At 42.7% G+C, this 14,352-nt stretch overlaps 1 protein-coding gene across 1 annotated transcript in view; it reads left to right on the top strand.

Annotated features, from left to right (window-relative positions):
* The first annotated feature begins 644 nt into the window (after positions 1 to 644).
* Positions 645 to 14,352, top strand: part of UBE3B (ubiquitin protein ligase E3B) — a 20,169-nt gene continuing 6,461 nt past the window's right edge. Inside the window, exons 1-20 of the mRNA XM_009699249.1 lie at positions 645 to 869; positions 962 to 1,082; positions 2,457 to 2,516; positions 2,918 to 3,022; positions 3,125 to 3,221; positions 3,705 to 3,790; positions 4,486 to 4,568; positions 5,499 to 5,604; positions 6,305 to 6,425; positions 7,093 to 7,270; positions 7,667 to 7,836; positions 8,529 to 8,696; positions 9,516 to 9,687; positions 10,458 to 10,576; positions 11,215 to 11,329; positions 11,722 to 11,821; positions 12,406 to 12,525; positions 12,859 to 13,035; positions 13,126 to 13,236; positions 13,848 to 13,985. Of these exons, the coding sequence (XP_009697551.1) occupies positions 709 to 869; positions 962 to 1,082; positions 2,457 to 2,516; positions 2,918 to 3,022; positions 3,125 to 3,221; positions 3,705 to 3,790; positions 4,486 to 4,568; positions 5,499 to 5,604; positions 6,305 to 6,425; positions 7,093 to 7,270; positions 7,667 to 7,836; positions 8,529 to 8,696; positions 9,516 to 9,687; positions 10,458 to 10,576; positions 11,215 to 11,329; positions 11,722 to 11,821; positions 12,406 to 12,525; positions 12,859 to 13,035; positions 13,126 to 13,236; positions 13,848 to 13,985 (2,508 nt within the window). The 5' untranslated portion in view covers positions 645 to 708. The remainder of the gene's footprint in view (positions 870 to 961; positions 1,083 to 2,456; positions 2,517 to 2,917; positions 3,023 to 3,124; positions 3,222 to 3,704; positions 3,791 to 4,485; positions 4,569 to 5,498; positions 5,605 to 6,304; positions 6,426 to 7,092; positions 7,271 to 7,666; positions 7,837 to 8,528; positions 8,697 to 9,515; positions 9,688 to 10,457; positions 10,577 to 11,214; positions 11,330 to 11,721; positions 11,822 to 12,405; positions 12,526 to 12,858; positions 13,036 to 13,125; positions 13,237 to 13,847; positions 13,986 to 14,352) is intronic.

Here is a 14,352-nt window from a genome sequence, read left to right as displayed (position 1 = left end):
TAAGTCTGGTCAAAAGGACTTAGAACTGCAAAGGTAAAGACTAAATCCCTGAATCATCTGCAGGTAATGTGCAGGAGCTGCCTGAAGCCAGTGGATGAGGATGATGTTTGTGTATAAATGATTATCGTACACTTTGTTTGAAGAAGGAAGCCCTCAGGTGAGTTTATTGTTAAGTATTTATAAAGCCGTTGTTGACTCTGTGCATTTTGTCTTGTTGAGTGGCAGTAAATCAGCTTCCAAGCGTCCTTGTGCCCTTTCCCTCTTATCCTTGCCTGTAGAATTGTTTACAGATAACACATAAGAACAAGAAAATGAAAACAACTAAGACTGGAGAGGGGAGTTGGAGTACAAGGAGTGAAACACAATGACAACACACTGATTAAGTTTTTTGCTCTTAAAATCTACTTGCCTGCATGAGGTTGAGGGCTTTGCTGGAATGATTCTGATATCAGTGTTTGTGTGTTCTTACTGCAGTCCCACTGATACATAATTTTGGCTTTGACTAGGCTGTGTTTTGCATGCGCTTCTTTCTGTGCTGTTGGGTACTCCCCTTCCCTTACTTAAATGCTGGGTGCAGGTAGTCAGCTCAGCAGTAATGTAAAGAATTACCCTTGTCTGTGCATTTTGTCCACTCTACTCCTAGTTTTCCAGGTGTTTCCTGCAATGATTCTTTGTTTCTTTAAATTTGTGGTTTGGTAGGTTATAAAAATGTTCAGTGCGAGCCAGTCCTCCAAAGCCCAGTTTCTCGACAAAGCACGCCAGGCTCGGGAGGAGCGAAGGGAGCTGAAGGAGAGGGAGCGTGCTGCAGTCCAGGTCCAAGCTTTGATCAGGAGATTTCTCTGTCGATGCCGCCTGCAGAGGGAGATAAGGTGTGTGAAATTCTACTGCCCACACTTTGCTCTTATCGAGAGAGCTGTGCTTGATTTTTAACTACCAATGCTTATTTTTCCCACTTTGGTAGGAGAGAAGTGGAGGATTTCTTTGGGGCAAATGAATCTGGCTCAAGTAAAAGAAGTGCTCTTTCTGTCTTCAGAATTGCTAGGAAACTAGTGTTTGTGTTTAATCATAAAGAGGACAAAGAGGTAAGGTTGCTACTCTGACATGCTTTTCTTCTTTTGAGGGCATATTTTAACATGTTAAATATGTTTAGTTAGTTATCTAGTGATCATGTAGGTTCCTGCAATATATTTTGGCTTCAGAAATGGGAGTCTCTGTCTCCTAGTCCTTCTGGAAGAGATCTGCCTGTAAGAATGAAATAGAAGAACCCTTGAATTTTTTAGTAGTGGTTCTGTGTTCAGGGCATAGTTTAACAAATGTTTTTCCTGGTGACAGTGCCAACTTCAGTAATTGAGCAGTGCCTTATGATTTTTGTCAGCTGCATCAGTTCCCCAGGCAGGTACATTGTGGCAAGCTCACAAAGAGCTGTCCTGGCACAGTGTAGTGTGCAGGCTGTTTGCATTGCAAGTGCTTTTCTGACCATGCCCTGAAGTTGTTGTTTCAGAGTGAAGCCCTTTGCTGTAGTGTCTATGAAATGATGATGTTTGCCCCAGGGAACTGTGAGGGCTAATTATAAGGAAAACAATTGGGAAATAAAAGGCTGTATTTAAATTGCAGCAGCGGTGGGTGACTTTTTAAATATTTTTTTTTCCAATATCTGTTCCATCGAAACTCTCTTCTGTTGATGATGGTGCAAGTACTGCAAATGCAGTTTTCTGTATGTACAGCATCAAAAGAAAATGTGTATATTACATACAAATTTGTAAGTGCCTGGAATCCATTTGAAGTTCTGCATTACAGTAGTAGGGTGCATTGCAGAAATATGTCTGTTCTACTTTCTCTTCTCCTTCCCCTTCCAGCAGCAAATCAGTCCCTTGCTGGGCCGAGGACTAGACTGTGCTTGTTTCCACTCTATTTCTGGACACCGCTCTCAGTTAGGATAATTACAGCAGCCAATTCTGTAGCTCAGAATGGCTTTATAACTTGCAAGCATGTGGCAAATACAACTGGACTGAAATAATAATTAAGGAGTTGTGGATGCGATAGCCAAATTCTGCTGAGAGCCATGATGGTTGGGAGTTTGGAACACACTGCTACACTTGTTAGCATTAAGCTCTTCTAGCTGAACTCCAACAGAAACATACTTTTCCTGGCTTCAGCCCGTGCTGTTGAGCGAGGCAATTTAGCAGGGAAGGACGAGAAATTCCTCCTGTTGATGAGCACTGTGTTCAAGGAGGGAACTCTTCTGCATAGCTGTAACATGATGTGTAGATGCACGCTCGGGGAAGGAGCCGTCGGCACTGTCTGTAGGGAATGTGTTTGAAACATTTGTTATTTTGTTATAGAGGTATCTTGCTCCCTCTGCTGAGCTGTTCCTAGTGCTTTTCCAGAATAGCCCTTCCTGTACTTAAAACTAATGACACCTTTTTTTTTCTTTTTCTTTTCTTTTTTTTTTGTAGAGATTTGAAAAGCTGTGCCGTTGTATTCTTAATAGTATGGATGTTGAGAACGAGCCCAAGGTCAGCAGAATGGTTTTTTGTTTGAAGGTGGGAGGGTTGTTTGGTTTTTTTAATTCTATACGTGGGGATTTAGGTTGGTGATGTTTGAAATTTTAGCTTTCAAAAGCCCCTGAACACTGATGAGATTCCATGGTGAAAGTTTGGACGAGTTCTTTAGTATTCCTCTGATTTTTTTACTCTGTATACAGCTATAGGAGTTAAAGGGCAATTTCTTTCTGTGGTGAGTGGTATGCTTTGACCAGTGAATTCTGGGGGGAGAAATAACTTGGTTCTGTTGCTGACTTCAGTAGGGCATTTTTGTTCAGGAGGTCATGTCATTACAAAACTTGCTGGTAATGTGTTCTGCTGATCTGTAGCGCTAATACTAATTGCTGCTCCCATTTGTATCCTGCCTTCCTCAGGTATGGTACGTGTCACTGGCCCTTTCCAAGGATCTTACACTCTTATGGATCAAACAGATCAAAGACATTTTGTGGTTTTGCTGTGAATTTCTCAAGCAGCTTAAGGTAGGGAACATTTTCTTTGTGTTTCGTCTCCTCGCATTTAACAGTTCTGCAGTTTGGCACAAAGCTAATTTGATTTATTAATGCTGGTGTTTGTTATCACAGCCTGACATCTTACAAGACTCCAGACTGGTCAATTTGCACCTCACAATGCTTGTCACCTTCACAGACACTTCTACGTGGAAAATCCTTCGGGGAAAAGGTTGGTGCATCCAATTCAATACTTTAAGTCACTGATTTGGGACTTACTATTAAAATCTACTGAATGCTATTTCTGCACCTTATCTTCTCCCCGTGCTTGCACAAAGCATAGAATGGGCAGCAAAGACTCCCTTGAGATTAGACAGGCTGTTTCCTGTAGAACAGCAAGAGTTGTTATGTTTTTATAATGCTCCAAAATCCCACACACAAGAAGTGTTCAGAGGATAACGGAATGTGCTTTTAGCTTTGGGTTTTTGTAGGAAATACACGTAGAAAAGGTAGACAAGTATTGTGAGGAAATGAGACTCTTATACCTTAAACAAGACTTGATGTGAAATGCTGCTAAAATGGTGGCTTTATATGTAAGGGCAAGGACTTTGTGCAAGAAGGGCTTTTGAACTGACCAACTGTTTTATAGTCTGTAAGGAAGTAAAGAGTGGGGCTCTGATGCTGTCTTAGTAACATCAGTGTTTTAACCCGGAAGGTGAAACCCTGAGGCCTGCCATGAACCATATCTGTGCAAACATCATGGGACATCTAAATCAGAAGGGCTTTTATTCTGTGCTGCAGGTCAGTCTCGGGCTGATACAGTTATGTCTTGTCTTTATTCAAAGCATTCCCAGTCTTGCACTGTGGTTGTTGTTTTGAGGAAGTTTTTGTGATCTCTGTGGTGATGTGTCAGGGAAAAGCTGGTTGTGGAACACTGGTGATTTGTGTGTAGTCATATTTTTCTTCAGTAAAGCAGACTTTCCCCCCTTGAGACCGAATACACTCTCTCCTTCTTGTCACTACTGCTGAATCGAAATCCTGCTTAATCATCTCGTAATGAGATGAACAGGAAGGAGTCTTGAATATTTTTCCAAACTTTGCTGCTGCCATATTGTATGGGTTTGGTTTGTTTACTGTTCCATTGGGGAAATGAACTGATGTAATTTTCCCTTAATCTTTTAAATGAGAATTATATTACCAAGCAGCTATGAGCCTTGTCTGTTAATTTTGAAAGGCCTGGGAACCCTCGGAGTACAGGTCCTAGAGAAATAAGTACTGTAGAGTGCCTGATATGATTGCAGTTTCTCTGTTAAGCCATTGTTAACCTGAAGCCCTTCTAGTTCTGCCGTACGGCTTGTAGTAACTGGGTTTTAGGTTACTTTGGTGGTGTTCCTTTTCTCTGCTCTGAAAATAAACACAATGTCTTTCAGGAGTAATCATAATCTTTTTCTGAGTACTGCAGGGTGTTTTGGGGTTTTTTTTTTTATTTTTTCCAGATTTTGCTAACTAATGGCTTGGCAAGATCCAGACCTTCCTTGTCCAAAGGCTCTTTAACTGCCATCTTCTCTCTTGCATTGCGGTAAGGCAGCCAGAGCTGCTTGAGATGATATGCAGCCAAAGTTGTCTTTATTGTGTTTTTGGAAGACTTCTCATCCTGCCAGTTTCTCTGTGCCATTGAGAGCATCACCCTCCTGAAAGAAGCTGCTTTAGGCAAACAACTCACTTTCCTGTCATCCTTTTTCAGATCAGAATGCTCTTGAGTCAGTAATTAGTGTTAATATGAGCCTAGACTTTGGAGTGCAATTCCAGTTCAGAGTACAGGCTCTGTGTATATCTTTCTGTTAAACCATCAGAAGGGGTTGGAGTTCACTAGATAAATATGGTTGTGCCTCTTCACGATGACCTGCTAATGCAGATGTATCTGTTGGTCAATTTGCAGGGGCAAAGTTTGTCCCTGAAACAAGAGTTGGGTGCAGGTCTTTCTAATGGTTCAGACTGTTCTCTTAAAAATAAGAGAAGTATACTGTTACCATGACCTCATCTCTGCAGAGCCAATGTCTTTTCACTTTGGAAATCTGCAGCAAGTAACGAGCATTCTTTTAAGACTTCAGTGGTTAGTTGAGTGCCACTTCCCTGCTGTAGCCATCACTGCTGGGATGATGAGGTTGTGATGTTCAGTAGAGTAGCAGTGGATGTCCTTGAATGCGTCACCTAACTTCTTCCTAAGGAAAACAACTATTTAATTACTGATTTTGTGGCAGTGGGGAGAAGGGGAACTTGGGACATGAACCATATAACCCTTACAGTGCGCTGGGTGGTGTGGATGTGCTGTGTAAAAATACATTATGCTGTGAACTGTTAGGCTTATATTCCTCTTGAGTCATGAGCAATTTTGTGAATATTCTTGATGAGGGTAGGATCAGCAACCAGTTCTGAACAACTCGGGTAAAGACTGTGTTTTACTTTGTTAGGTCAGGTTTCTTGCACTGAAGTATTTTTCTCTCTGTAGCCCTGTGGTTGCTGCACAGTTTTCAGACAATCTGTTGAGGTCGTTTCTGATCCATATCATGTCTGTGCCTGCTATAATGACTCATCTTGCTACTCTAACACCTGAGGTAAGTGGGTGATGTAATAGTACCAAAAATCTTCTGAATATCACATAAGGCCACTGGTTATTCCATTTTAACAGCCCTTGGAACAGAGCATCGGCATTTTTCTCCTTGCCAGTATCAACTGTCTGTTAGGGAAGCGCTTGACCCTTACACCCTCCAGATACTCGGGGTTTCTAATACCACAGAAGTTATTAACACCAGTGGGATGATGGGCTGAACTGACTTAAGATAAATAAACAAAATAAAAATAAAGGCTTATGTGACACACAGCTTGAATTTTTGCATGTCCTTATTCTTCCACTTCTGTAACCTTAGGCAGAGCCAAAGCAGAAATCAGTCTGTTGCATGGCAGAGAATCTGTGACGGTAACTAGTAGGCTGTCCACTAATCTAATTTAATTTGACTACTCCTCTGTGTAGCTTGGTGCAAACAGACAAGTTTTGTGCCAAATGGATGTTCTGTGTTCTTGCAGACAGACAATTGCGAAGGTCTGTCTACAGCTAGAACATGGCCTGTTCACCTGCAAGGTTTTTTATTTCCTGGACCAGCTCCATGTCAAACACTTACCTTCTTCGGTGCAACAGTCTCAACTTGCTGCTTTATTTGGAAAGTAAAGACAATTCAAATTGCTGATGGCAGATCAGGTGTGGTTGCTCTGTGTGATGCTTCTCAGCCTCACTGGCAGTTAAATTCTGTCTTTCAGCGTCTGGCAGTGATAGAATCTCATGATCTTTTCCGCAAGTTCATCCTGTTTTTAAGTCGTGAAGCACAATGCCGAGATGTCTGTGTGTGCTTAGAAGGAAGTCACACTCTTTGTTTGTTAGGTAAGCACTTGTAACACTCTTTTTTTTTTTTTATATACTGTACTTGGAAGACAGTCTTGAGTCAAATCTTCATTCTCCATGGATCAGAGCTGCCTCGAACTCATCATTTTTTGTTCTTATTTAGATGGCTTCTCAATAATAATGTAGCTTTACTTTGTGATATTGCAAACATGATTTAAGGCCCTTGCAAATGGAGGAAGGGTCAGACTCTTACTCTTGTATGCATGTCATCATGCCTAAACTGTGAAGTATTATCTCCACTAGCTTTTCGTTTGGACTCTGAGAAAATCTTGCAGTGTAGCAGACTTGAATCTAACTTCCCTAAATGGATCTGTTACTGAAGTATTTAAGTTCACATTACTGTAAAAGTAACAAGAGGAGCAGTTGGAACTTGGGAATAAGCACGGATCATCTGTAGCTTATAGTACTTTGTAGAAGGTGTTGGTGGGATACAGATGAGAAGGTGGCCAAAGTGACATGCCACCTCAGTGGCTGATGTGTGCTGGAAATGGCTTGGTGCAGGGTAGCCTCTAGTAGTCATTCTTCACAGAAATCTTCTTCTGGACTTGAAAGGGGGTATGAGTTCATTTAGTCTATGATACCTGTAACCACTGTCCTACAGCATCTGTTCCTCTTTTAAGTCTTGCTGTGCTGGTCATTCCACCAGGTAATCTTGTGTACCTGGGCTCCTTGAATGATAAAGTTCTTGAGGAGGAGACAGCTCTTTTTGTGGGTGTGCTCATTCACATGCTCTCCTACTGCCAGAAGTATGTTTCACAAAAGAAATCCAACCTTACCCACTGGCATCCTGTTCTGGGCTGGTTTTCACAGACTGTGGATTATGGGTAAGTGAGGAGGACCTTATGGTGATGGGTGATTAAGCCTGTCTTTTTATTTGTTTCCTTTTTTTTTTTTAATTCTGCATTGTGTTTTATGTTTTGAGATGAGCAGTGTGACCCTATTCAGAATAACTTCTCAGATATTTCAGGTTATATCTGCACAATATAAACTGCTGCGTTCATATGCAAACTATTACATGAGGAGATTCACTTAGTACAGTTAGGCTGGTAACCAGTGGCCATACTGGTACACTCAGTATAGGACCTGTATATCAGCTCTTCCTGTGAGGACCATCTGTAGGGTGGGTGCTTACTCCGTTTTGACTACGAGTTAAATGTATCAAAGTATCTCTGCCTGGTGTTTTATTCCAGCCTGCCTTGTCTTTCTGACTTGTCTTTTAGATTGAATGAGTCCATGCCTCTGCTGACAAAGCAACTGCAGCATCTCTGGGGAGTCCATATGATCCGCATCCTCTTCAGTGATGTGCTCAGCAAGAAATTGCTGGAGAATCAGGATATAGCTCAGCTTCCAACACAGCCAGTTTCCCCTCAGAACAGCCTTCCTATGAAGAGTCAGTTCTGGAGGGTTGTGGGGTTTTTTATGTCTGTGTGTGTACATGTGTCTTTCTCTCATCCAGACTCACAGGGCTTTGACTTTTCCACTTATGCTAAAAGCTTTGAGTAATTACTTGGCGGCAGCTGCTGCTGCTTAAGTGGGGATATGGTCTCTCCTATTTGTAATTCCTGCTCAGAATACCTCTGTGACCTGGGGCAAGTCTCTTACTTTGGTGCTGTGAAAATATTTGCTTATTTTAGCAGTTTTTTTTTTTTCATTGTGTCTCAAGCAGCTGAAGTGCTTACTGCATAAATTAGTAGTTCCCAAGGCAAGATGGGAGGCCAGCTTCCCAGGTGAAAAACAAGGTGAAACTTGTGGACCTGTGATGCGTGGTGATTCTGCAGAAGAGTATTTGGAATAAGATAGCTGTAATCTAGCTATTTTCTAGCTGCTGTCCATAGCCTTAGATCTTGTGGTCATTAGTTACTGCAGTTCTGGCAAGGTTTTAAGCTCTAGACTAATGCCCCTACTGAAATATGCTTCTATGTTGCTAGCAGCTATACAATGTTCTGCCAGAAAAGTCCACCAAAACCTACTGTCTGTGGAGTGACCCAGTCTGATAAAGTCTGCTTTATCGTAGAGCTGACGAGTGGCTGAGAATAAGAAATGGTTTCGAATAGCACTTCTCGTGTGCTTCTCTGTTACCAGATCTTTTCAAGAGAGCTTTCCAGAAGTCTGCATCTGTCCGCAACATTCTCAAGCCTGTTGGGGGCAAGCGAGTGGACTCAGCAGAAGTGCAGAAGGTGTGCAGTATCTGTGTGCTGTACCAGACCACGCTTACAACACTAACACAGATCCGCCTGCAGATACTCACAGGTCAGGGCACATCTGTGCTTTTCAAATCACTGAAAATGTGGAGAAAAAATAGATTTTTCTTATTAAATTGTGTTGACTTGTTGGTAGTTTTATTACTGACAACAGTTTATTGACTGGCTGGGTGGAAGGCTTGTTCCATCCTGAATCATACATCTGATCAATAACATTCATCACTTCTTTATCAAGCATTAACTCTCCAGAATACAAATTGAAGCAAGATTTCCTGTAATGAAACCATGCTTACTCCATATCAAACTTGAGACTGAGTCAGTGTTTTTGAGAAGCCTAGCAATATTAATCTTTATGTGGTGGAAACACTGAATGCTTTCATACATCTTAAGAACAAATTACCTGTCTTGGGAATGGATGGAGGAGGAGATAAGCACTGTTTTGGTCTAGTGGCTAGAGCAGAGGAATAAGTCCAGAGCTTTGGCTGCTTTGTTTGTGGGTATAATGGTGACCACAGGTACAACCCCCCCTTCTTTGTGTTCTCATCTGTAAGATGGCTGTAATGGTGAATGGATCACAGGAATTAATTCTTTTCTAAAGTTGCAAAATCATTACTGGGAAAAGGCTTAAGATGTGCAAACAATTAGTGCCCTGTTAAAAGCTTTTTTTTCTGCTTTCCTGGTGATTGTACATCTCCTGTGAATGCAGACAGGCTTGGGAGCCCAATGTGATGCTTATGTTCCCTTCAAGTAAAGTGTTGCTTTGCAAAAGGATCTTTTAGCTCCAAGTCAGATTCGTCTCTTTGAGCCTGGATGAACAAGCAGGCAGAACAAGCTTTACTAAGTGTGCTTTGTATTTTTCCATTGCTAGGCCTCACTTACTTGGATGATCTGTTGCCCAAATTGTGGGCTTTTATCTGTGAGCTGGGACCACAGGGTGGGTTAAAACTCTTCTTGGAGTGCTTGAATAATGATACGGAGGAATCCAAGAGGCTGCTGGCCATGTTGATGCTCTTCTGTGACTGCTCCCGCCACCTTATCACGTAGGTAGCAAGCAGAGGGTGCTGTCTAGATTTTTAACATAAAGCTGTTGTGTTCCTTAAGTTTCAAGAGGAATAGTTGAGATATTACTGCCTTCACATAAAGATCAACTAGGCAGAGTAAAGCAGCAGGCTTTTCAGATACACTCCTGAGAAATAAAGGACTTAAAAGGACTTTCCCCCCTCACCCATGTGCTTCTTCAGGAATATACAGCTGGCTGAACTGGTAAGAAAATATTACAGGACTGGCTAGGGAGGGGAAAGAAACATTTCTTCTACGGCTTATGGACAACAATTGTGTCAGTCCAAAGCAAACGCTTCGATGAGTCCTGATGAGCTTTGAGGAGAAATGTTGTAATACTGCTCCAAGAAAGCTCCCCAGCTTACGTGCTCTGTTTACAGCTGCTTTGCTGTCTCACTCGTAGACTTACACAACACAAAGGATGGGAGAGGGGGTGGAAAATTGCCCTTGCTGGTCAGTAGAGTTGGTTTTCTCAGCTTGAATGATGAAAAAGTTTTCTTGGGGATGAGTGCATAGGTACTTCTAACTATGAAATACTGGCTTGGCTTGTATTGTGGACCTTTCATGCTATCTCCTGTTAGGGGTGGATATTGATCAAAATCAGTAAACAAGGTTTAGTTGTTTATGACTTTAGATCCTCGTGGGTGTAAGTTGTCATAGAAGTAAGAGCTGCTGCTAAAGGATAATGTGCCTTTATGAAAATTTCAGGAGGGAATTAAATTTACACTTGTGCATTTATTTTCTCTGATAGGATTCTTGATGACATCGAAGTCTATGAAGAGCAGATTTCATTCAAACTGGAAGAGCTTGTTACCATCTCATCTTTTCTGAATTCCTTCGTATTTAAGATGATCTGGGATGGAATTGTAGGTAAGTGCTTTTAGTAGCTTGAGTTGATGTTACTATTAGAACAACAAATGGCATTAATTTTGGAATTTGAAGCTTCTTCTAATTATTACTTTGCACAAAACCCCATGTTACGTTGTGTGGCGTGAGAATATGTCCCAGTCTCTTGATGTCCAGATGCCACTATCGTGCTGAGCACCAAATACAGCGCAATTTTCTATTTCCAATAAGCATTTGTGTAACAGACATGATGGGCATGTTGGGTTTTGCCAGAGAGTAGGTTTAACATGACTGAGCCATGTATTGGACAAGAATAATGTAGGGTCTCTGTAGATACCTAGTGTTGATCTATATGCTGCTGGTATAATTTGGGTACAGCTCAATTCTGGTAATTAGATGAGATGGTCCATTTCTGTTGTGATGACTCAATTGGAGCTGGCTGAGATGGCTTTAATGTGGCTAAGAGTATTTTTTCGCTTTGATCAAAGAAGAGACTGTCTGTCTTCTGGGAGGCACAAAATCTCTTCCTTCCCTTTGAAGGCAGTGAGGTTACGAAAAATAGACCTGTCCTATTAGTGTGGGGCAGATGATCAACATGTTGCTCTTAGATGCCCCTGTTACCTAGGGTGCCTGGACATTGCTGCTTTGTTCCTTTTGTTCAGAGAATGCAAGAGGGGAGACCCTGGAACTGTTTCATTCTGTCCATGGCTGGCTCATGGTCTTGTATGAAAGGGACTGCCGCAGGCGTTTTGCTCCTGAGGACCACTGGTTACGCAAGTAAGTGTCCAGCTCAAGGCAAGGATCATGTGCTTGTCCCAGTGCACCAGCTCCCCTCTGGGTGGCTGGTTTGGGATCCCTTAAAGTTGAGTGCCTCTCCTACCTGTGAGATCAAGGTCAGCACTGCTCCCTGTGTTTGCATTCAAGGACACCCCTCCTATTGTGCTTCTCTTCTGTGGTGTAAGGATTAGCTGCTGCTCATGGAAGGTGATGCTTGAAAACTGACTCAACACCTAACAGCTTGAGTGTCTCTGGCCTTCTTAGATGTGTACACCTGAGCATTTAAGTCGTCTTTGAAATCATTACAGGTTTCCTCTCTCTCCTACCCCCAGCTATTTACCACACCTGGGCATTTCTCAGGGATCTCTGAATCTGTGCCTTTCTTTGTAAAGGGACCTCAAACCCAGCGTGCTCTTCCAGGAGCTGGACAAGGACAAGAAACGAGCCCAGCTGCTCCTGCAGTACATCCCGCACGTCATTCCCCACAAGAACGTGAGTGGGACAAGGGCAGGGGATGATGGAGGCTGAAAAGGCAGTGACCTGGGTGGCCTGTATTGGAAGGAATATGCATCTTGAGCATTTTTTTTTGTGACATGGAGCTTGTGATTGAAATACCAGATGAACAAAAGTCTTCTCCTCCCCTCCCAACTCTCCCCAATATATTTCCTCTAAACTGTCGTGATTTCTCTCATTGAGAGCGAGCTTATTTGTGTAGGCAGCTGTATAGAGTCATCCAGCAGTGCGTGATATGGCTTTGGAGAAAAAAGCAGAGTGTCTTTTTGCAAGCAGCAAATCTGCAGACATGACAGATTTTTATCTGGTGATAGGAAAAGTGCTTTTGTTTTCCGTATTGTCAGTACCCTGTCCCTCCCAAAGCAGAGCTTCAAGGATTTCTCTGCCCCACTGGGGAACAAAGAGGCAAATCCCACTATTTCTACTGAGTAGGTGACAGTGGCATCAGAACAGGACAACCAAGACCTAGTTCTGGGTGTGCGTCAGGAGCATCTGAAAGCCCTGCTGCACAGGAGGATAGGGATCCTTGTAGATGAAGACTTATATTTGTTTTATTTTTTAAGAGGGTGCTGCTTTTCCGAAACATGGTTACAAAGGAGAAAGAGAAGCTTGGGCTGGTTGAAACCAGCTCTGCATCACCTCATGTCACACACATCACTATCCGCCGCTCACGTATGCTGGAGGTGAGTGACCTGGCTTGCAGAAACCAACCAACAAGCCAGTAACTTGGCCTGACAAGAATATGGGGTGTGAATACGTTTTTACCTTGTCTGTGGGTGCTTCTGTCTGCGTTTTTATGAAGTGATGTTACAGGAAAATACTGGACCTTAGTTCAATTCAGACTGCTACAAACATGGAGTCTTGACTAGGAAAAATGCTGGTCTTTTTGAACACAAAAGGCAATGACAAATGCAGATTTTTGTGGTATACCTGTCTCCTGTCTCTGCTGCGTGTCTGTGTGGGTGTTTCACCTGTCTCCCTGTATGATTGTCCTCTGGCTCTTCTGGTCTCTGTAGGATGGTTATGAACAGCTACGGCAGCTTTCCCAGAATGCCATGAAGGGAGTGATCAGAGTAAAGTTTGTGAATGATCTGGGAGTCGATGAGGCCGGTATTGATCAAGATGGTGTCTTCAAAGAGTTTCTGGAAGAGATAATAAAAAAAGTGTTTGACCCTGCACTCAACTTGTTCAAGGTATGATGCAGGGCTGCAGATGCTGACCGTGGTGACCCATTGCAAACAGAAACAGACTAGCTCACTGTGCTGTTGTCTGTTTGTGTGCAGACAACCAGTGGTGACGAAAGGCTGTATCCATCCCCAACATCCTACATTCATGAGAATTACCTACAGCTCTTTGAGTTTGTGGGGAAGATGCTTGGGAAGGCTGTATATGAGGTGAGCCAAAAGTACCGTGTTAGGATAATGTCACTGTTGGTATAACACTGTTCAGATGCGCTTCTGTGATGGTGCCCCTTGCCTTTGAAAGCATCTGTCATGTGCTTGGGGACGTGTTACTGAAGAGGTGAGTTTGAAAAAATTACTTGGATAGAGATACTGGTGGTGGAGCAGTCTGGCACTTCTTCAGGCATGTATTAAAAATTCTCTTGGAGGTAAAACCTGGGACATATCTTGATTATTCGTCTTGGTGCTGGGGACACTAGCTAGAATAGTCTGTTATTTTGGTGTTGCACCTCACAAGTATCCGTTTGTTGATACCTTACTTAAAGGGACGTGTGGCTAAAAGGAGGACGGAATGACAGAATGACCTTCTCCATCTAAGGCAGTTCTTTTAAAGGAAACATGGAGTTCCCCTGTTGCCTAAAAAGGAGCACCTATTCCACTAATTAATGGATTTTAAGAGGATGTGGTTTTCGTAGCTGATTTCAGTGTCTTGCATCACTTGTTCTACCACACGTGATCTGCCTACAGGCCTCGTAGGTAACCAGAGATGTCACACATAACTAGTGTGCGGCGGGACCTTACCTGTGCATTCTTGTTGTCTGTAGGGAATAGTTGTGGATGTACCGTTTGCTTCCTTCTTTTTGAGTCAACTACTTGGGCACCACCACAGTGTCTTCTACAGCTCCGTAGATGAACTTCCCTCCTTGGACTCCGAGTTCTATAAAAATCTCACTTCAATTAAGGTTTGAGCATTACTTTTCCTGTTGTTCAACTCCCTTACCGCTGGCTGCTGCTAGAAATACTAGATTTGCAAATGCCTTTGGGGTACTGATCATCTTTAAAAACACCCTGGAAGTAACAGTGATTCTGAAGCAGGTTGGCAGGTGGCTGTCCTGTGTTTGTGCTGGGGCAAGCAAGGTTGAGAAACAAGTCTGAAGGTGTAAACCTGGAACTGGCAATCAGGAAATCCCAAGTTTTAGCCTCAGCTCTTGCGCAGTCTCCCCATAACCTGGAGCAACGCATGTATTTGTTATGCTTTGGTGCCTCGTACCTGCTGTGGATCACTTAGCGAAAGAGTAATACAAAAATGTACAGCTGCTGTTCCTGCTG

Source organism: Cariama cristata, unplaced genomic scaffold (assembly GCF_000690535.1).
Source record: "Cariama cristata isolate BGI_N322 unplaced genomic scaffold, ASM69053v1 scaffold36830, whole genome shotgun sequence".
Lineage (NCBI taxonomy): Eukaryota > Metazoa > Chordata > Aves > Cariamiformes > Cariamidae > Cariama > Cariama cristata.
The sequence above is the reverse complement of the archived record's forward strand: the minus strand, read 5'-3'. Positions and strand labels throughout refer to the sequence as shown.